This window comes from Enhydra lutris, unplaced genomic scaffold, assembly GCF_002288905.1.
Source record: "Enhydra lutris kenyoni isolate GAN:26980312 unplaced genomic scaffold, ASM228890v2 scaffoldscaffold39, whole genome shotgun sequence".
NCBI lineage: Eukaryota > Metazoa > Chordata > Mammalia > Carnivora > Mustelidae > Enhydra > Enhydra lutris.
Window position 1 is genome coordinate 27222861 of NW_019154123.1, and position 23391 is coordinate 27246251.

At 36.9% G+C, this 23391-nt stretch overlaps 1 protein-coding gene across 1 annotated transcript in view; it reads right to left on the reverse strand.

Moving 5' to 3' along the window:
* LOC111155026 (sorting nexin 4) overlaps window positions 1–23391 on the reverse strand; it is a 69063-nt gene that overhangs the window by 10517 nt on the left and 35155 nt on the right. Inside the window, 4 exon segments of the mRNA XM_022515040.1 lie at window positions 613–712; window positions 2630–2719; window positions 6395–6460; window positions 13804–13865. Coding sequence (XP_022370748.1) covers window positions 613–712; window positions 2630–2719; window positions 6395–6460; window positions 13804–13865 — 318 coding nt within the window.

The window sequence follows — 23391 nt, forward strand, 5'->3', positions numbered from 1 at the left end:
CTTTATTCCAAGAAAATGGCTAGACAGTGGAAAACTGATTATAAAAACGGTCTAAGGTTCATACAATAAGATATGGAATTTTCTTCACAAATATTCACTGTATACCAAAAGCTCCTTCTTAGCAAAGAAGCACTGATTTTAACTGGGTAAGGCTTTTCAAAGTAAACTAAAATTTCTCTAATATATTTTATAAAAGTAAACCTGACAAAGGTCATTATTTCAATCACAAAGAATAATGTTTTTTTCATTTGGACTTAGCATAAATGAAAAGATACTTACTACAAAGAGCAATGTTGGCAGAATTTTTTTTTTAAGATTTTATTTTAAGTAATCTGTACACCCCATGTCAACTCACAACCCTGAGGTCAAGAGCTGCATGCCCCACTGACTGAGCCAGCCAGGTGCCCTGGCAGAATTTCTTAAAATGCCATATAAATACAATGTTTTAATGGCTTATATCTTTTTATATCAAGATCACAACCCAAAGAATTATAAAGTTGCCCATAAATTATTCCCCTATTAAAAGCTACAGGTATCCTGAGTATTATAGCTACAGCTGCTTCCTTATATGGCTTGTGGCAATGATGCAGAGACCTAAATGGAAACACTCACCCCAGTTGCCAGTTCCTCACATTGCTGCTTTTTGGATGCTAAGTCCTGAGCAGCCATCTCCAAGTCATACTGCATAAGTTCATGTTTCCTGCATACAGCCCTAGGGATGAAAAAAAGTGCTGCCATTTAATTTTTGTGGCTTCCTTTTTAACATATTAAAATTTTTTTCAGGGGATGAGGGGAAGCATTCAGAATGTCTTACTAGGCTCAGAACTAGTGTAGATAGAATTTTCTTTTTTTTTTTTTGTAGATAGAATTTTCAAGTTTAAAATGTAGTAGCCCAATATTAAAAATTAAATCTAGCAGAACCTAAGCATAAAAATTTTACATATACTTAACAAAAAAGGGTTGCTTTTTAGATATCTGCAACATTTTTTTCAATAAACTCACCATTATTACATAAACAATAAAATCTTTTGTATAACTTAGAAACTAATGGTGGAATCTTATAAACCAACTGAATATTCTTTGAAAAGATCTCTCAACATTTTCTTTTTTATACAGAAATGTCTTAGTTTTGAGATGCCTAGGTGGCTAAGTTGGCTAAGTGTCCTACTCTTGACTTTGGCTCAGGTCATGATTTCAGGGTCGTGAGACTGAGCCCCGGGTCAAGCTCTGTGCTCAGCAGGGAGTCTGCTTGAGAGTCTCTTCTTCTCCTTCTGCCCGCCCTGGCTCCCTGATTGCACACATGCCCTCTCTCTCTTTCAAATAAATAAATCCTAGAAAAAAAAATGCCTTAGTTTTTATCATAAAATCTACAGCATTAAAAAAAAAAAAAAGATTCTACTACAGGAATGCACAAAATAAAAAAAGTTTCAAGAATTCTTTCTTTTCCCTAACTTCCAAACAAAATCTATATGAACAGATGGTGCATATTCTGCCAGACCATAGGTAGGCACTTACAAATACACATATGCACATGCCTCAAGTGATTCTACATCTCATCTTACTTAACTATGTACCATGGACATATCAATATACATTAATCTTTCCTACAGTGCTTAAGAACTGTGCAAAATTCCACTGCATTCAGCAACTTTCTTTTGCTTTGTAATGTGACCTTGGACTCCTGACAACTCAAAGTCTTAGAAGGAACAAGGCTAACAATGTGTGGACATTTTCACACCAGTTACCCAAGAGCTAAAGGAAAATTGGTGCTGTGGTATCCTAACAGAATTCTTTTTTTTTTTTTTTTAAGATTTTATTTATTTTATTTGACAGAGATTACAAGTAGGCAGAGAGGCAGGCAGAGAGAGAGAGGAGGAAGCAGGCTCCCTGCTGAACAGAGAGTCCGATGCGGGGCTCGATCCCAGGACCCTGGGATCACGACCTGAGCCGAGGGCAGAGGCTTTAACCCACTGAGCCACCCAGGTGCCCCTCCTAACAGAATTCTTATACTGCTTTTAAAGTGATGGGATATTTAGGGGGAAAAAAAAAAAAAGGTGATGGAAAAATAACCAAAAGTGGCTATGACCAAAAGCCACCTATTCCAGGAAAACGATTCATTTTTTTAAAATTGGACAGAAAAAGTATACTACTTTCTTCTTTATTAAACAGAACTATATACCAGAGAATTCTGTTTGGCTCTGTAAGAGATACCATAAAAACAGAAGACAAAGTGCTGATATTAAGAACTTACACAAACTTAGTAAGAAGAAAAGCAGACGTGGAAAGAATTACAGAATAAAAATGGCAACATACTGCCTAGTGACAAGGCTACATACATTCAATCTGTATTTTGCATCCAATCTACAAACTGAAAAAAGCAGAACAACATACGAAACAAACCTGAGGTTGGAGACTGACAAGTTTTATCAATATTGTTTCAAGAACAGAGCTTGTCTTAAATGTCTATGCCTGTCACTCTGCAACACCGAGGATTACAATGAGACCTCAGTCAATACTTGGGGGATGAATTCATTTAAAAATCACCTTACTATCTTTACTTTCTGGCAACATATGAAGAATGGTAACCAGCCAGCCACACGGCTACATCTGGAACATTTATTATACTTACCGCAACGCTTCTGCATAAAACAGATACTCCTTTAACTGATCTGCATAATGTTCTTCATCTTCTAAAATATCATCAATAGAAGATGCATACCTGTTTAAAAAACACTGCATATAAACTTTTATCATGATACAAAGTATTAATGATCAAAAGCAATGCTATTTGCTACCCCTAACAAAAGTAAGTACACAAAATGAGAATAAGCATTCAGACATGGCAATTTTTAATTACCATGAAAATTTTACTGAATTTTACCAAAATGTTTCAATCAGCAATGGTTTGGAAATAAAAACAAACAAACAAAGGTCCTTCTTACAGGGAGCTTAAGCAGCACCGGAAGACTATAATATCTTTTGTTCAAAGATATTTTATGAAGGGGCTACAAAATCTGTGGAAAAAGTAAGAGTTTAGTGTAATTGGTGCTCAGATGTTCCTGGCAGCAACTACATACAGTATCCCTAAAGCTACAAAAGGAAAAAGAGAGTAAGACTACAGAAAACTTTAGAAGCCTTATTTTATACTAATTCTCAATAGCAACCTGTGCTTTGATCTGGTCAAGCCCCTCATTGTCATGCCATTCTCTTTCCTGGACCTGAGTCCTTCCTCGTACAGAAATCTGACAGCTCTCCACACTGTTTCTCCAAATCCTACAAGCACATATCTCGGCACCTCTGGGAAATCTTCCCAGACTACTCTAGTCCTTAGTCATCACTCTACTTCTGATCTTTTTTTTTAAGATTTTATTTATTTATCTATTTGAAAGACAGAGGGTGTGCATGAACGGGGGAGGGGCAGAGGGAGAAGCAGGCTCCCTGCTGAGCAGAGACAACTCAAGGCTTGATCCCTGGACCCCAAGATCATGACCTGAGCCAAAGTCAGCCACTTAATCCACTGAGCTACAATTTAGGTGCCCCCCACTTCTGATCTTTTATCAACAATCCACAACTTATATTTTATCAAATGTGTCATGTGTTGGTTTTACTTCTTCAATCATATTACAAATTCCGTAAGGACGTGGGTTATGTCATGTACTATTTCTGTATGGTGTAATAGGCGTCCTTTTTTCAAATTAATTCTGACTTCTTGGCATGAGAAAGAAAGAAAAATATATACTATGTCTCCAGACCTGCTTTATGTAGGCAAGAAAACAAGTTACTGGAGTTGTAAAAATAAATAAATAAACCTACATTAAGAGTCACTGAAAAGCTATGTGCTTAAAGGATTTATAAAACAGGCAAAGTACATATTCTGTAATTACAAACTTGTATTTGTATGGAATTTCTTTTATGTGACTGAAGAAAGTCTTGAGAATCACTGGTAAGAGTGGGAAAAACTGCCTTTAATTCATAAATCTGTGATTCTCAAAGAGTTCATGTTAAGGAAACAAGAAAGAGGAACCACAGGGTTGGTGGCTTGAAGACAGGAAACAGTGAACAGATAAATAGCACATCCTTGGGTAGAAAAATATAAGTGGTAATGATTTTTAGATAGCAGTACTGAAATTAATTGTATTTAATGCTTTAAATAAATCAACTGAAGGGATAATCCTAAATTCCTGAAAATGCTAAATCAACAGAATACAGGAAAACTTCTTAGGGTTAAGCAAATTGGTTAGAAAGTAGCCAGTTAGCTTGAATATGGCCCAAAGACATATTTAGCTAAAATAAGTATTTTTTGTCTCTTTATTACTGAGTTGTAAGAGTTCTTTATATACTGTGCTTGGAAATGTTTACTCCTAGTCACTGGCTTGCCTCTTCAATATTTTAATGGTATCTTGTGTGTGTGTGTGTGTGTGTGTGTGTGTTAAATAAACATAAAACTTACTTTGTAATAATTTTTACATGTAGTTAAGTGGCATTAAGTACATTCACACTGTTCTGCAAACTTTAACCACTATCATCACAACGCCTTCATCTTCTCTAACACTAACTACCCACATTCCTCCCCACCTATAATAGTATCTTCTGGTAAGCAAAATATTTAATTTTGATAAAGGACAATTCACCATTTAAAAATTTTTTCATGTTCTCTTTAAGAAATCCTTGCTAATTTGAAGTTTGCAATGATATTCTCTTATGTATTCTACTAAAAGCTGTAATTTTAGCTTTTATACTTATGTATATGATCCAAATTACATTAGTTTTTATGTAAGGTAGGAGAAATAGCTCAAGGTTAATTTTTTTCCATGTAGATAACCAGTTATTCCAGAACCACTTCTTGAAATGTACTATTTAAATGCTGGTCTATTTCTGGACTTTATTCTGTTCCATTGATCTGTTTACCTTTGTGTCAAATCCTATCTTGATAATTACTGTATCTTTATAGTAAGTCTTGAAATCAAGTAATATGGGGTGCCTGGGTGGTTCAGTTGGTTAAGCAACTGCCTTCGGTTCAGGTCATGATCCCGGAGTTCCAGGATCAACTCCTGCATTGGACTCCCAGCCCCATGGGGAGTCCGCTTCTCCCTTTGACCTTCTGCCCTCTCATGCTCTCTCTCAAATAAATAAATAAAAATCTTTTTAAAAAATCTAAAAAAGAAAGAAAGAAAGAAATCAGGTAATAAGTTCCAGGTTTGTTCATTCTCAAGACTGTTTTGGCTACTCTAGGTCCTTTGAATTTCTATGTAAGCTTTAGAATTAGTGTAACAATTTCCATTAAAAAGTGATCAGAATTTTGACTGGGACTGCAGTTTGGGAAGAATGGACATATTAACACTACTGAGTTTTCCAATCCATGAAGACATACATTAATCCTCTCCATTTATTTAGGTCTTTAAAATTTTCTCTCAGCAGGGTTTATATATGAAGTCTTTATTAATCTGTAAAATTTTGTTTTGATGCTATTATAAAAAGTATTGCCTTTCAATTTGTTGCTAGTATATAAAAACGCTTTATTTATTTTTTTTTTATTTTAAAGATTTTATTTATTTATTTGACAGACAGATCACAAGTAGGTAGGGAGGCAGGCAGAGAGAATGGGGGAAGCAAGCTTCCTGCTCAGCAGAACCCGATGCAGGGCTCGATGCAGGGCTCGATTCCAGGACCCTGAGATCATGACCTGAGCCGAAAGCAGCAGCTTAACCCACTGAGCCACCCAGGCGTTCCAACAGTTTTATTTTTAATACACTGATCTTATATTTGGCATCCTTGTTAAATTCAGCTGTTAATTCTAGAATATTTTTGGTTGATTCTTTATGATTTTCCATGTAAAAGATCCTGCTAACTACAAAAAAAGATAGTTTTAATTCTTCCTTTCTAAGACTAATGCCTCTTACTTGTTTTTTTCTAGCCTGAGTAGGACTTACTAGAACACTGTTTACAGGAAGTGGTAAGAGCAGACAATCTTGCCTTATTCCTTGGAAAAAGCATCAATATTTCACTGTTAAATACAGTATTATCTCTAAGTTTTCATTTTTAATATTTCACTATTAGGTACAATACTAGTTTTAAGTTTTAAACTGAAGAAATTCCTTTTATTCTTGGTTTGATGAGCATTTTTATTGTGAGTGGATGCTGCAATGTTTTTCTTCATGTACTGAACTTAACATGCAGGTTTTCTTCTTTATTCTACTAATACATGAACTGGACTGATTTGATTTTTTAATGTTTTTAAATTAACCTTCATTCCTGAAATAAACTTGTCTAAGTCAGATCTGGATCCACAGTGTATAATATAAAAGCCAGCACACTTGATAAAAACAGAAGAATCACTAACATTTTACCACTAGACTTCACCCCAGGTTTTACCTTAACTGTTCTAGGTACTTACACATCCATATGGTGACCAGCACTCTGCAGTCCATCACCCATTTCTTTCTCTATGGCACTCCACTCACTAGGGAGAAAAAGATAAAACCAAACACACCATGAATTAGATATGGAATATTTTCAAAAGGGATATTTTATAAGGTTTCTTTCCTAGCTACCTTTTAAACAATAAAGCATCTGTATTTGGATTTATTTTCTGTGACTCAAATATGCTGCTCTCCCCTTACATTTAACTACTAAATGCAAGTGAAAGCTTTAAATTGTTAGTTTAAAAGTTGCTATCAGCTGCTGCTAAGTGCAAAGTAAGTATCATACAAAATAGCTTGCATCTGCTTACAGACAACGTTCTCAACTAGGGTGCCTACTTAAGTCAATTTGTCAAGTCAAAGTCAACAGGTTTGAGAAACTATGGGTGTTAGCCCTGTTCTTGATCTACTTAATCAGAATCTCTGGGGTGGAGCTGAGATATGTGTACTTTCTAAAGCTCCATGGATGATTCTGATGAACACATTTAAGCTAACAAAAAAGATGATTGTACAGAAACATTAGGTACACAGTAACGCTTCAATAATTGTACTAAAGTTGATGAGAAAGTCTGTTAGAACTATAGATCATTTTGTCATTTCGGGTTTTTTTTAAAGATTTATTTTATTATTTTAAAGTAATCTCTATACCAAACATGGGGCTTGAACTCACAACCCCAAGACTCAGAGTCATATGATCTACCAACTGAGCCAGCCAGGCGCCCTTTGTTGCCATTTCTACATAAGCCTCTTCAATTGCACTGTATCATAAAAGAAAAACATTTAAACACTATTATTTTGTTACCATGTAGTTTATATATATTTTTTTATGTTGTTGAAATAGCAGATTATATGCTTACAGTATTAGAAGGAAGAAAACCTCATGATTTTTAATATTTGTCAAAGCAAAACAAATATATAAATCACCTACGCAATACTGTGGTTATGATAAAAAAACAAAATAGGTAAGGCTCCCTCTAATACTCTTCTTTCTTTATATGTCTGTAACTACTCTCAAGATAGTAATAGCAAATTAACCTTTTTTTTTTAAACTAAAGCTACATTTATAATGCCTACAGGACAATTCTGCTTTTATACATCTCTGTCACCTCAAATTCAATATATCCAAAGCCCTGTTCTTCACATGAGAAAGGAACCTAAGGGTTTTGGCAGATGACAAATACAACTAGCCAAAAATGAAATGTAGTGATCATATTTAATGTAACTGTAGGTCATGTTATCAGAATTAATGCGATGGGGCATCTGGGTGGCTCAGGCAGTTAAGCAGCTGACTTTTTTTTTTTTAAGATTTTATTTATTTATTGGACAGAAAGAGAGATCACAAGTAGGCAGAGAGGCAGGCAGAGAGAGAGGAGGAAGCAGGCTCCCCGCTGAGCAGAGAGCCCGATGCGGGGCTCGATCCCAGCACCCCGGGATCACGACCTGAGCCGAAGGCAGAGGCTTAACCCACTGAGCCACCCAGGCGCCCCAAGCAGCTGACTCTTGATTTCAGCTCAGGTCGTGATCTCAGGGTTGTGCGATTGAGCCCTGTGTGAGGTAAGATTCTCTATCTTCTTCTGCCCCTTTCCCTGCCCTAGCCTCTCTCTCCCCCTTTCTCTTAAAAAAAAAAAAAAAAAAAAAAATCAACAGTCCAGATGAACTGTCTATTGGCTATCCCAAAAGTACTTCATCCACTTAGTTAATCTTTGAGCACTTTACTATGTACCACCAACTCAAGGCCAACATAACCAATTTAGTTGCTTTGTTTACCAAACAAGACAAAAACTAGTTCAAGGAAGTAGGACTCACGTTTTATCACCTATGTATGCCTATTAAGTAGTTTAGAGCCTGATAAATACATGGTATTTATAGCTTGCAGATAAAATGAAAAAAATGAAGCAATAAGTGAATTAATAAATGTGAGGAGGGAAACTATACTGGATTCTACGTAACAGCACAAGACCTCAAGGTATGTATAGTCTTAGCCCTCTGCTACTCAAACTGTGGTCTAGCAACAGCATGACCTAGAATTTCATTAGAAATGCAGGATCACAGTGATGCCTGGGTGCCTCAGATTGTTAAGTGCCTGCCTTCAGCTCAGGTCCTGATCCCAGGGTCCTGAGATCAAGTCCCAGCATCAGGTTCCTTGCTCAGCAGGAAGCCTGCTTCTCCCTCTGCCTGCCACCACCCCTGCTTGTGGGTGTGCTCGCTCTCTCTGACAAATAAATAAAATCTTAAAAAATAAAAGGTAAATAAATAAATAAATGCAGGATCACAAAACCCATTCTAGATCTACTGCACCAAAATATTCATTTTCCATACCTCTGTCACCTTAAATTTGATATATATAGTTCAAATATAGTTCTCCAGGTGATCTATATGCCCATTAAAATTTAAGAAGCACTACTAAACAAAAGGTTCTAACCTGGGGTCCAAGGATATATCTAGGATTGGAAATAGGAAATGTTAACCAGGTTACAGTGGAGAGGAGGAAACCATTAACATACAAGGAACTATTAAAGGGTAGTTTTTAACATCAACATTTAGATTTAACATCAACATTATAAGAGGAATAACTGAATCTTAAAGTAGTTAATGGGTAGGGAATTGTCACAGAGGAATCAGATCAAAAAAGTCCTTGGCTCTTTTGTAGAAACTGATGAAAACTATGGACCTTTTCCCTAAAAAGGAAAAAAAAAAATCACAAACAAAATTTGGCATGGAATTTCAGAAACTTCTGACAACCTGAAGTCCATCTATGAACTATAGGGGAGCCTGGCGGGCTCAGTCAGTAGATCATGCAACTCTTGATCTCAGGGTTGTAAGTCCAAGCCCCACGTTGGGTGTAAAGATTACTTAATATTTTTAAGGGGTGGCTCAGTTGGTTAAGCACCCAACTGTGTTTGTATATTAATATATTTATAGAATTACATTTTACTACAGGGATACATAAGAAAACTGTATTAGCTGTCTCAGAGAAGACCTGGGTGGTTAACAGAGAAGGAAGACTTTTCACTGTAAAAGCTTTTATTCCTATTGAATTTTGTGCCATATGAATGTATTACCTATTTAAAAATATAAAATGAATCATTTTTAAATTAATCCAGTCAAAAGGACTTATAATGCAACATTAGCAAGACATTTTCTTATAAAAATATTTGGATAACAACTTCTAAGATGTCACAACCAAAATAATTAATACACACAAAAAAAAAATCACAAAAGGCTCAAAAATAACCACAACATGCAAGCACTATACACAAGTAAATATTCTAAATTAACACAAAAACTGCCCCAAGACTGAAAAACTCTCTTGCAAAATCCTTCAAAAATTATAAAGTAACACCAAGAAAGAAAAAAAAGAATATCACTAATTCTATAAAACAGTGATTTCCAATGGAATCTTCTTGGGCATTCTGCCAACAAAATAAAGGGCACTGGTCATAGCTTCAGGGTAGTTTCATTTTCATCTGCTCAACATATTGAATTTCTTCTTTTTTATTGAAAGAAATAATTTATTTTATTTTAAAATTTTTCATTAACATATAATGTATTATTTGCCTCAAGGGTACAGGTCTGTGAATCATCAGGCTTACACACTTCACAGCACTCACCATAGCACATACCGGCCCCAGTGTCCATAACCCAACCACCCTCTCCCTACCACCCACCACCCAGCAAACCTAAGTTTGTTCTGTGAGATTAAGAGTCTCTTACAGTTTGTCTCCCTCCCCAGTCCCATCTTGTTTCATTTCTTCCCTCCCTACCCACCACGACACCCCACCACGACCCCCCACCCAACCTCTCAAATTCCTCATATCAGATAGATCATATGATAATTGTCTAAGAAATACTTTAAAACAAAAACTTTGAAAACTACTATTATAGGACATCATTTCAAAACAAAATTCTTTGATATTGATATCATAAGGAGCTAGTCAAAAGATAAAATTGGTAAACCTTTAGCCAGACTCAAGAAAAAAAGAGACCCAAATAAAATCAGAAATTAAGGAGAAGAAATAAAAACCAACATCAACCAAAAAAAAAAAAAAAATCAGTAAGAATAAATTATCTAGTGTAAATCAAAATCAAAATGAAGCATCACCTTATATGTATCAGTATGGCTAAAATAAAAATAATTAAAAAAACCACAAGAAATAACAACAAAAAAACCCAACACCACAGATATAAAAAGAATTGCAAGAGAATATTATGAGAAATTATATATGCCAACAAACTGAACAACCCAGAGGAAATGGGTAAAATTCCTAGAAACAGAGCCCTCCAGAACTGAATTAGGACGAAAGAGAAAATTTGAACAGACTGATTACTTGCAATAAAAATGAAACAGTTTAAAAAACAAAACAAAACAAAAAAAACCTCCCAACAAACAAAAGTCTAAGATCAGATGGCTATACAAGTAAATTCTACCAAACATTTAAGAAAGAACTAATACTTATTCTCAAACTAAATTCAATCTACAAGGCCAGCACTGTCCTGATACCAAAACCAAACCAAACAAAACTACAGGCCGATATCTCTGATGAACATAAATGCAAAAACTCTCAAAAAAATATTAGCAAACCAAATTAAACAATAAATACATTAAAAGGATCTTTTCCAACAGTCAAGTGGGGCTTATTCTAGCAATGCAAGGGTGGTTCAATATTCACAAATCAATCACCATAATATATCACATTAAAAGAGAAAGAATAAAAACCATATAATCATCCATAAATGCAGAAAAAGCATCTGATGAAGTCTAACACTCATTCTTGATAAAAACTCTCAACAAAGTGGGTTTAGAAGGAACATACCTCAACATTAATAAAGGCCATATATGAAAAATCCACAATTAACATCATACTCAATGCTGAAAAACTGAAACCTTTTCCTCTAAGATCAGTAAAGGAATAAGGATGTCAATGCTCACCACTATTAACAGGACTCAAGTCCTAGCCACAGCAAGCAGACAAGAAAAAGAAATACAAGTCATCCGAATTGGTAAGGAAGAAGTAAAAATTTCAGTATTTGCAAATGACATGATACTAAATACAGAAAACCCTAAAGATTCCACCATAAAACTACTAGAACCAATAAAGAATTCAGTAAAGTTGCAGGACACAAAATTGATATACAGAAAACTACTACATTTCTGTACACTAATAATGCAGCAGAAAGAAAAATTAAGAACCACTTATAACTATCACTAAAAATAAAATACCACCAAAGAGGTGAAAGACCTGTCATCTCTGAAAACCATAAAAACTGATGAAAGAAATTGAAGAGGACACAAATAAAAAGACATTCCATATTCATGGACTCAAAGAACCAATATTGTTAAAATGTGTCACACTATCCAAAGCAATCTAGAGATTTAAATGCAATCCCTATCAAAATACCAAACAGCAGTTTTCATGGAACTAGAACAAAGAATCCTAAAATCTGTGAGGAACCAAAGAAGACCCCGAACAGCCAAAGCAACCTTAAGAAAGAAAAAGCTGAAGGTATCACAATACCAGATTTCAAGAAATACTACAAAGCTGTAGTAATCAAAACAATATGCTACTGGCACAAAACAGATACATAAATCAATGGAACAGAATAGAAGCCCAGATATAAACATACACCTATGTGGTCAATCTACAATAAAGGAGGCAAGAATATACAATGGAGGGGCGCCTGGGTGGCTCAGTGGGTTAATAAGCCTCTGCCTTCGGTTCAGCTCATGATCCCAGGGTCCTGGGATCGATCCCCACATCGGGCTCTCTGCTCAGTGGGGAGCCTGCTTCCCCCTCTCTCTCTGCTTGCCTCTGCCTACTTGTGATCTCTCTATCAAATAAATAAATAAAAATCTTAAAAAAAAACAAGAATTACAATGGAGTCTCTTCAACAGAGAGAGTCTCTTCAACAAATCTCTTCAACAAAAAAACTGGGCAGCTACATGTAAAAGAATGAAACTGGACCACTTTTTTGCACCACAAAAATAAACTCAAATGGGTTAAAGTCGGAAAAGGGAGACCTGAAATCGTAACTCTTAGAAGAAAACATAAGCAGTAACCTCTCTGACATCAGCCAAAGGAAACATTTTTCTAGATATGTCTCCTCAGAGAAGATAAACAAAAGCCAAAATAAAAAGCATTTGTACAGTGAGGAAACAATCAACAAAATGAAAACACAACCTACTGAATGAGAAAAGATATTTGCAAATGATGTATCTGATAAAGCGTTAATATCCAAAATATAAAGAACCTGTACAAACCAACAGCAAAACCCCACAAATAATCCAATTAAAAATAGGCAGAAGACCTAAAAAGACATTTTTTCTAAAGAAGACATACAGGCAGACAAGAGACACATGAAAAGATTCTCAAGATCACTAATCACCAGGGAAATGCAAATCAAAACTATAATGAGGTATCACATCTGTCAAAATCGCCAGAATCAAAATGACAAGAGGTAACAAGTGTTGATGAGGATGTGGAGAAAAAGGAATCCTCCTGCACTGTCAGTAGGAATACAAACTGGTGCAACCACTCTGGAAAACAGTATGGAGGTTCCTCAAAAAATTAAAAACAGTATTACCATATGATCCAGTAATTCTACTAGGAATTCACCCAGATTTTCTTTACCCATAGAAAACAAAAACCATAGAAAAAAAATTATCCATAGAAAAAAAAAATTCGGAAAGATATATGCACCCCTATGTATGTTGCAACATTATGTATAATAGCCAAGATATGGAATCAACCCAAGTGTTTATACATAGGTGAACAGATAAAGATTTGAGCTAGAAATATATTTATATATGTATGTATATTCATACTCATATATGTCTAGCTCACATCTTCTTTATCCACCGTGTGTGTACCATAAAAAAAGAATGAAATCTTGCCATTTGCAACAACATGAATGGACCTAGAGAGTATAACATTAAGTGCAGTAAGTCAGACAGAGGAAAACAAACACTGTATGATTTCACTCATGTGTGGAATTTAGGAAACACAACAAAAAAAGAGACAGACAAAAAAAACCTCTGGCTCTTAAATACCAAAAACAAACTGGTAGTTACCAAGGGGGTGGAGGGTATGGGGGGGGTTGGGAAATGGGTGAAATAGGTGAAGGGGATTTAAGAGTACACTTATCTTGATGAGCACTGAGAAATGTATAGAATTGTTCAATCATTACATTGTACACCTGAAACTAATGTAACAATGGATGTTAAGTACACTTGAATAAAACATTAACTAATTACACTATAACATAAAAAAATAAATGAAAACTAAACTTCTACATTTCAGACGCATAAATGTTCAGGAATTATAGTTCTCAGGCAAAAAGCTAATTAGAGCTAATCAATTATTTTAGAAGCTTATATAATGCTCACCTGAAAACTCGCCCATAATTCCCATGTACTTTATATACACCATACAGTCGATCTGCAACTCTCTGGAACAAATTTTTAAAAGAAATTAATATTAGATCAAAGTTATACATAGTTTACTCTTAAAAAAAGAGAGAAACGTTATCCTCATTTAAAAAAATGCTTAGTACAATAAACTTGGAAAACATGAAAAAGAAAAAACTTTAATTTCCCAAAGTCTCATTATGGGAAGGGGGGTAATACTGCTGCCATCATATTTATGTAACTGCTTTTATGTATATATATGTGTATATGTGGGTGTGTATATTACGTATACATATATTTATGTATATATGTGTGTACATACATGTACACACACATAAAAATAAAGAACATATATAAACATGTTTTCATTATTGTTTAAAAATTTCCTATATTAAAAGTGATAGGGGGGCGCGCCTGGGTGGCTCAGTGGGTTGAGCCGCTGCCTTCGGCTCAGGTCATGGTCTTGGGGTCCTGGGATTGAGCCCCGCATCGAGCTCTCTGCTCCGCGGGGAGCCTGCTTCCCCCTCTCTCTCTGCCTGCTGCCCTGCCTACTTGTGATCTCTCTATCTCTGTGTCAAATAAATTAAAAAAAAAAAAAAAGTGATAGGGACGCCTGGATAGCTTGGTTGGTTAAGCAACTGCCTTCAGCTCAGGTCATGACTGCGGAGTCCCATTGTGCAACTCCCTTACCAGGCTCCCACTCAGCAGGGAGCCTGTTCTCCTTCTGATGCTCTCCCCTCTCACACTCTCTCTCGCTCAAATAAATAAATTTTTTTAAAGGTGATAATATTTTTATCCAGAAGGCTACTATTACTCTTAATAAATACCACTTTAAATAGCTGCATAAAATTCCACGTAGCAGTGTATAAGATACAAAAGCACTCCTTGTTGGATATTTAGCTACCCCTAAGTTTTTTAGTGTTATACATAATGTTTTAATAAACATCTGTGAGAGTAAAGTTTTTTCTAAATTTCAATTATTTCCTTATGATAAAGTCCTCAAACTGGCATTTATCAGGGGGAAAAATAAACATTTTCAATTTTATTAACAGTTTTATACACAAATGCTAAATACATGCAACATACTTCAGTGCTACTTTTTCATGATAACTCCTTCTAACCAACACATTAGATATTTTAATAATAATAGAATTATAATTTAGATCGAGATGAAATATATACTGCTTAGCTAGTCACACAAATTTTACAAAAGACAAAACACCACAAACTCTCCTCCAAAGTGTTATGGACGTGAACTGTAGGCCAAAAGGTAATCCCACATAAAACCCTAAACCTTAAAAAAAAAATTCCTGGGATACCAAAAAATTCTTGGTACACAGTTTCTAAATGTAAACCCTAGGATAAATTATGTTCCTAATTTCTTACTCAAATGTGAATAATCTGAGGAATTAGGCATTAACCATACAACAAATCCTAACCCTTTCAATACCTCAGCTTAAAGTGAAGGAACCAGAATTATGAATACTTGGAGCAGGTCTAAGAGGAACATAAAATGTTTTCCATCTTTCCTTGGCTTGGCTTGAAGGAACGCATACCCACTAGACTAGGGAGCAGCACACCACAGGACTGCAACTTGTTTCTGTAAAGCCTCATTAGAACATTCATGTCAGCATGGTCTATGGCTGCTTTCACAGCAGAGCTGAACAGATCTGACAGGGATCATATGGCCCAAAAGGCTGAAAATATTTACTATCTGGCCTTCCGTAAAAGTCTGTCCATCCCTGCACTAGACTCGGGACAAAACTCATAGTCTTCATTCTGCTTGAAACACTCCACAGAGTTGTCCCCAGACCTCTCAACTAATTTCTCTAAGGATGTTATTTCCCAATTATTTTTTGAGTCCTATAGAGAGTGTCAAAGTCTATTTGCTTTTTTTTAAAGTTGTTCCATCATCAAGTAAGTTTGGGAAACATTGAGATAATAAAATTCAACACTTTTTTTTTTTAAGATATTTATTTGAGAGAGAGCAAGCTTGAGGGAGGAAGGGTCAGAGGGAGCAGACCACCCCCTCCCCCAACCACGGACCTGATCCTTGGACTCCAGTATCATGACCTGAGCCAAAGGTAGTTGTTCAACTAACTGAGGCACCCAAGCATCCCAAAATTTAACACTTTTCTTTCACGCAGGACTTTTTGGACTTTTACCACCATACATGAATCATGACTATTCAAGAGAGATATGGTTTGCACTAGAAAACACCATACAGAACTGGCAAAATGCCATTCTAGACCACTAACTCGCTTAGATCTTTGTATGTTAAAGATCAAACCTCTTCTGGAAAGCTGAGCATTTTTTTTTTTAAGATTTTATTTATTTATTTGACAGAGAGAGAGAGAGATCACAAGTAGGCAGAGAGGCAGGCAGAGAGAGGAGGAAGCAGGCTCACTGCTGAGCAGAGAGCCCAATGCGGGGCTTGATCCCAAGACCCTGAGATCATGACCTGAGCCGAAGGCAGAGGCTTAACCCACTGAGCCACCGAGGCGCCCCAAAGCTGAGCATTTTATCACCCACTAAGATACTATGTATGGAAGAGAGGGAGAGCACTTATTAACCACATAAGAACAGAAACTACAAGCAACTTAAGTACAAAATGCAGATCCAAAATAAATGTTCAATGACAAAGTTTGGGGGCGCCTGGGTGGCTCAGTCAATTAAGCATCTGCCTTTAGCTCAGGTCATGATCTCAGGGTCCTGGGATTGAGCCCCTTGCTGGGCTCCCTGCTCAGCAAGAAGTTTGCTTCCCTCTCCTTCTACCCTTCCCCTTACTCATGCTCATGCTCTTTCTCTCTCTAATAAATAAATAAAATCTTTTAAAAAAAAGTTTGCAAATCCCAAGAATTAAAAGTTTATTTCTTGGGGCGCCTGGGTGGCTCAGTGGGTTAAGCCTCTGCCTTCGGCTCAGGTCATGATCTCAGGGTCCTGGGATCAAGCCCCGCATCGGGCTCTCTGCTCTGAGGGGAGCCTGCTTCCTCCTCTCTCTCTGCCTCTCTGCCTACTTGTGATCTCTGTCAAATAAATAAATAAAATATTAAAAAAAAAAGTTTATTTCTTGATTCACAGACCTGTACTCCTGGGGATAAAAATACATTATATGTTTATTTAAATAAATAAATAAATAAATAAATAAATAAATATTTTAAAAAGTTTATTTCTTTAAAGTATATCATTCCTGGAAGCTGGTACAAAAGGATCTTCTACCATAATTAGAACTCTGAAAAATAATTTGGCCCACATAGCATGCCCAAAAGAGGTAAGTCTTCCTATACCAAAAAGGTGAGCAACCACATAAGGAACAACCTATTCACGAACTAGACCACCCACACACAGTAGTTGTTACGAGACCAGTGTTTCTGTTAATCAGCTATTCATGGAAACAAACGGATCCAGCCAACTTAAACATGAAATGACTTGTACCTAGTAATCAGGCAGTGAGAAAGAAGATGAAACAAAGAAAAACTATAACCAAAAATTATCATTTCTAGAGAAAAGGAAAAGCAAAAAGGGTAGAAAAATAAAACAGGAATGATGAAAACCTAAAACCAAATTAATTCATGGGTCATTGGTGACAGGGAAAAGAAGCTAGACTGCCAATTCCATTTCTGTTGACAAGTCTTTCTTTTTTGAAAACAGATCATCTGACAACTGACAGGGAAAAAGTGACACCTAGCAAATTCTATGACAGCAGAAGAAATGTGACAGACTCATCCAATAGTTCTACCCAGCTCAGGATCATTGGGAGCGGTAAGAATGCCTTTTCTGTCCTCACTGAAGTAGTAGCTGATTAAATGTTAAAATGGACAGTTTCAGGACATTCTTTGGATGATCCTAGACACACATAGCTTTTCTTTTCTTTTGAACTATTTCCTAAGGACTCAAAGATGATGAGAGTAAACTCTTGTTACCTACTGCCACAATGGTTCCAAAACGAGCTGCATGTAGTACTTTATACTGCCACCATCACTAAATAGCTCACAAACACTAGACAATACCATCTTTAGGACTACAAATGTCAAGTAGTATCTTAATAATTATAATATGCATTTTCACAGTATTTGTGAAGTTAATCTCCCCTTGCTTTTAAATGTGATTTTGCCCTAAAGAGGCAGCATATACTACAGAGGAAATACAGGATTTATAGTCAAATGAATGAGTTCAAATTCCAGCTCCTTCTTACTTTAGGGTTTAACTTTGGAGATTCAGTAAACCAAACCAACCCTTGTTATTACACCTTTCTTCTAGAAATGTGGAAATGACCATCATATAACTTTGTAAGGATTAAATAAGATGACATTTGTAAGGGTCCTTGCAATAAGGAGGATGACTCAATGAAAGCCAGTTCTCTTCTTGCTCAGTCTACCTGAATTTATGTCCTCTGTCAATATGCCATTTATAGGTAGTCAAGAGCATGGGCTTTTAAGTCAGACAAAAGTGGAAATTTGGGGGGCATCTAGGTAGTTCAGCCGTTAAGTGGTTGCCTTCAGCTCAGGTCATGATCCCAGAGTCCTGGGATTGAGTCCCACATCAGGCTCCCTCCTCGGTGGGAAGCCTGCTTCTCCCTCTCCCACTCCCCCTGCTTGTGTTCCCTCTCTCGCTGTGTGTCTCTCTGTCAAATAAATAAATAAAATCTTAAAAAAAAAAAAAAAGTGGAAATTTTTGCTCCACACATCTATTATAGTGTGGTATCAAATTATTTAATTTCATTTAGTTACTTTCCTTTGCCTCTGTTCCTAATCTACAAAATGGGGACAGTAACAGTACCTATCTTTAAAGGGCTATCATGGGAACTTGGTAAGAATACTGTAATATGCTTGAGCTCTGACACACAGTGATGAATGTTAGCAATCAATATTGTCGTTCTGTTATTAATTACAAGACACAAATTATTTCATCTGAGTCTCATAATTCTATGGATAAGACACCTTCATATAACAAATATTTATTCAGTACCTACTACATGCCAGGCGGATATTCCCAATTTTTAACAAAGAAACAAACCCTGAAAGGTTACTAGATTTGTCTGAAGGACCCAATAAATGGCAGAGACACTGTCCAAAGCCAGCTCCTCTCTGTCCGAGGCCACCCACTCTTTTTTTTTTAAGATTTTATTTATTTATTTGAAAGACAAAGAGCACAAGTAGGCAGAGAGGCAGGCAGAAAGAGAGGAGGAAGCAGGGTCCCTGCTGAGCAGAGAACCCGATGCAGGACTCGATCCCAGGACCATGGGATCATGACCTGAGCCAAAGGCAGAGGCTTTAACCCACTGAGCCACCCAGGCACCCCTAAGGCCACCACTCTTTAGGGTTGTTCTGTTTTGATCTCTTAAATATTTAACTCTTTAACCAATCTAAAACTTATTTTTTACCTTTTCTACTTTCGAAAGAATTCTTGACAGAAAAGATAGTCAAATAAATCTATTTTCCCTTCATCTGTTAGGAATTCATCCTCTGTCTCAAAAATCAAATACAATAAAATAAATAAATAAAAGAATTCATCATCTGTCTCAAACAGCACTTAAGCCTTCTTCTCCTGACATTCTGAACATTACAAAAAGGCCCTCCCCGTGATGCTTTTTGTGTTATCTGTAGGCTTCTATCTGCGTTGGGGCTTAAACCTTTCATTTTTACTTTTCTGTTACTGTCCATGATTAAATAGACTTTTTCCCAACTTCAGAATAATCAAAATTTTAGCTAATCAGAAAGTATACTACAGGGGCGCCTGGGTGGCTCAGTCATTAAGCATCTGCCTTTGGCTCAGGTCATGATCCCAGGGTCCTGGGGATCGAGCCCCACATCGGGCTCCCTGCTCAGCAGGGAGTCTGCTTCTCCCTCTCCCACTTTCCCTGCTGTGTTCCCTCTCTCACTGCCTCTGTCATTTAAATAAATAAAATCTTAAAAAAAAAAAAAAAAGCAAGCATCCTATATTGTTCACTAGCATTTCTTCATTCACTCACTCAGAATTTCAATTTGACTCACAGATCGAGTGCTGCCTTTCCTTTCAAGAGCTCAAGCTATCTTCAATGTCATAAAGTTTCTGAAGCCTTTTTCATAAAGTTTAGGATGAGGTGCCTTGCTGACTTAGTCTGCAGAGCATTCAACTCTTGATCTCAAGGTTGTAAATTACAGCCCCACGCTGGGTCCAAAGACTACTTAAAAATAAAATCTTAGGGAGGCCTAGGTCAGTTGGTTAAGCATCTGCCTTTGGCTCAGGGTCAAGTCCCACGTCAGGCTCCATGCTCTGCAGGAAGCCTGCTTCCTCCTCTGCCTGCCACTCCCCCTGCTTGTGCTCCCACTCTCTGACATATAAACACAAAAAATCTTTAAAAAAAAAAAACTTAAATAATTTTTTAAAAATATTTTATTTATTCACCTGAGGGAGAGAGAGAACATGAACAGGGAGGGGCGGAGGGGCAAAGGAGAGGGAGAAAGAATCTGAAGCAGACTCCACACTGAGCAGGGAGCCCACTTGGGGCTCGATCCCACAACCACGATATCATGACCTGAGCTGAAACTAAGAGTTGGACACTCAACCGACTATGCCACCCAGGTGCCCCGATTTATACATATATATTTTTTAAATAAAATCTTGGATGTCTGGGTGGCTCAACTGGTTAAACAACTGCCTTCAGCTCAGGTCATAGTCCCAGGGTTCTGGGATTGAGTACCGAGTTGGGCTCCCTGCTCAGAGGGGAAGCTGCTTCTCTCTTTGCTCCTCCCATCCCCTGCCGCGTGTGCGCACTCTCTCTCTAATAAATAAATAAAAAGAATCTTGAGCAAAAACACACAAACAAAAAGCTTGGGATAAATATCTATACCCAGAATTCTCTTACTTATGTATTACAAACTCTTTGATGAAAAGGTTGTTTTCTTCAAAGGTTCTTTTCACATATACATTACTGACCAGTTCTCCTGGTTGGTTATAACTAAATTCAAGAAGCAATTTATCTCTTTATTCTTAGATTTTATTTATTTGACAGACAGGAATCACAAGTAGGCAGAGAGGCAGACAGAGAGAGACGGAGGGGAAACAAGCTCCCCTCTGAGCAGAGAGCCCAAAGTGGGGCTCGATCCCAGGACCCTGAGATCATGACCCGAGCTGAAGGCAGAGGCCTTAACCCACTGAGCCACCCAGGTGCCCCAAGAAGCTAATTTATTTTAACTATAGAGTATAAACTGATGGTTACCAGAGGGGAGGTAAGTGGGCGATGGGTGAAATAGGAGATGGGGATTAAGGAGCACATTTGCTGTGATGAGCACTGGGTGATGTATGAATTGTTGAATCACTATACTGTACGCCTGAAACTAATATAACACTATAGGTTAACTATACTGGAATTTAAAATAAAAGAAGCAATTTCTACTTTTTCAGATCTTTCTTAAACATAAAAATGTCAGCATATACATTCATTTGTTCATTCATTCAATGAATTATATATATAGTGAGTATATACTAGGAATTGGACGTGATTCCAGGGATTTAGCAGTGAGAAAATAAAGCTGCTCTTGTGGAGCTCCCATATACTAGTAGAGAAGATAATTAACAAATTAAAACAGAACACAATGTCTGATAGTGTTAATATAAAGACAATAGCAATGACAGAAAATGATAGAAAATTGCATCATATTTTATATAAGATGCCCAGGAAAGATTTCTCAGAGGGAGGCATTTGAGGTGAGAAATGAATGACAAAAAAGAATAGGTCAAGAGAGGTTCTTAAAGGGGGGCATGTGGGAAAAGTGATATGGGCATGAGGAAGAACAAATAAAGTCCTAGGGCAAAAAAAAGTTTGATATGGCTAAATTTCACCATAATCTTTAAAGGTTATTAAATATTAATCACATTTAAAAATATACTTTCAGCAGAAAACAAGATATAATCACTATGGTTTATCTTGCCCTGTGACAATTTTTTTACTGTTTTATGAAAGCCATCACATATGTATACCTTCCTTCAGGCTAAATAAACAGTCTCACAGCAATGACGATGACAATCATGTCTCCCTCCTTCAGGTCTCACTTAAATTTATTACCTATACTTCACAGCTTTTCTGAGCGTTTAGGTGTTACACTCTGTTCAATTCACCGCTCCTCTCGGAGATTTCTCATAAATCAGATTCTAGCTGGTTTTTCTGCTTTGTCCTCTAGTTTTCTTCTGGGTCTGAAAGGCTGTTTGAGAGCCTTCCAATACCTGGGGTTAGTCATGTGAGTGCACAGTAATGTACCTCTGCCTAATTGAACTCCCAAAACTGTTAACCTTCCTGCTAAAACAAGGCTTTCTACAGTGTCCCCCCCCCTTCCCTTTGGTTGAAGGTCTTTAAAAAGGATATAGCTTTCACAACCAGCCAGACCTCTAACTTAAACTGATTCTCCAAGGTTTCTAGTATAAAAGACAAAGCTATATGAATTATTCTTCCAGTATTCTGCAGAGTCTCTGTCCCCCCCCACCCCCAACTTTCCACAAGAACTGTTGTCTAATGACCTTATCAATCCATAGCTTCCCAATACCCAGATGTTGACTCTAGCCTAAGAATTCTCACAGGTCCTTTTCTTTTATTAGGAAGTATCTCATAATTGGGGCGCCTGGGTGGCTCAGTGGGTTAAGCCACTGCCTTCGGCTCAGGTCATGATCCCAGGTCCTGGATTCGAGCCCCACATCGGGCTTTCTGCTCAGCAGGGAGCCTGCTTCCTCCTCTCTCTCTGCCTGCCTCTCTGCTTACTTGTGATTTCTCTCTGTCAAATAAATAAATAAAAAATCTTTAGGGGGGAGGGGGTTTGGAGAGGGGGGGTGGGGCTATGGACATTGGGGAGGGTATGTGCTATGGTGAGTGCTGTGAAGTGTGTAAACCTGGCGATTCACAGACCTGTACCCCTGGGGATAAAAATATATTATATGTTTATAAAAAATAAAATTTAATAAAAAAAAAATCTTTAAAAAAAAAAAGGAAGTATCTCATAATTTATTTAGGGAATCTAATGGTATTCTAAATGGTTAAATAGGAGACTGGGCCAATATATTCAAAATAATTTTTTCCCTTATTTTTTTATACTTTTTATCATAGAAATCTTCAAACACACAAAAAGTAGAGAACAGCAGAACATACTTCCACTTCCCAACACTACCTTGAACAATTATTATATGGCCAATCTAGTTTCATCTAAAACTGCCCCCACTTTCCACTCCTCACCAGTAGATGATCTCATTAAAACAAATGCCATATAATGCATTTTAAGAGGTTTCCAATCAGTGTAAGTTGTGATCCTAGACCTGGTATCCCAGTATCTTTCAAAGTCTTTTTTTTTTTTTTTTTTTTAAAGATTTTATTTATTGGGGCGCCTGGGTGGCTCGGTGGTTTAAGCCTCTGCCTTTGGTTCAGGTCGTGATCTCAGGGTCCTGAGATCAAGCCCCGCCTCGGGCTCTCTGCTCAATAGGTAGCCTGCTTCCCCCTCTCTCTCTGCCTGCCTCTCTGCCTACTTGCCTATCTCTCTCTTTCTCTCTGTCAAATAAATAAATAAATAAATAAATAAATAAATAAATAAATAAATAAATAAA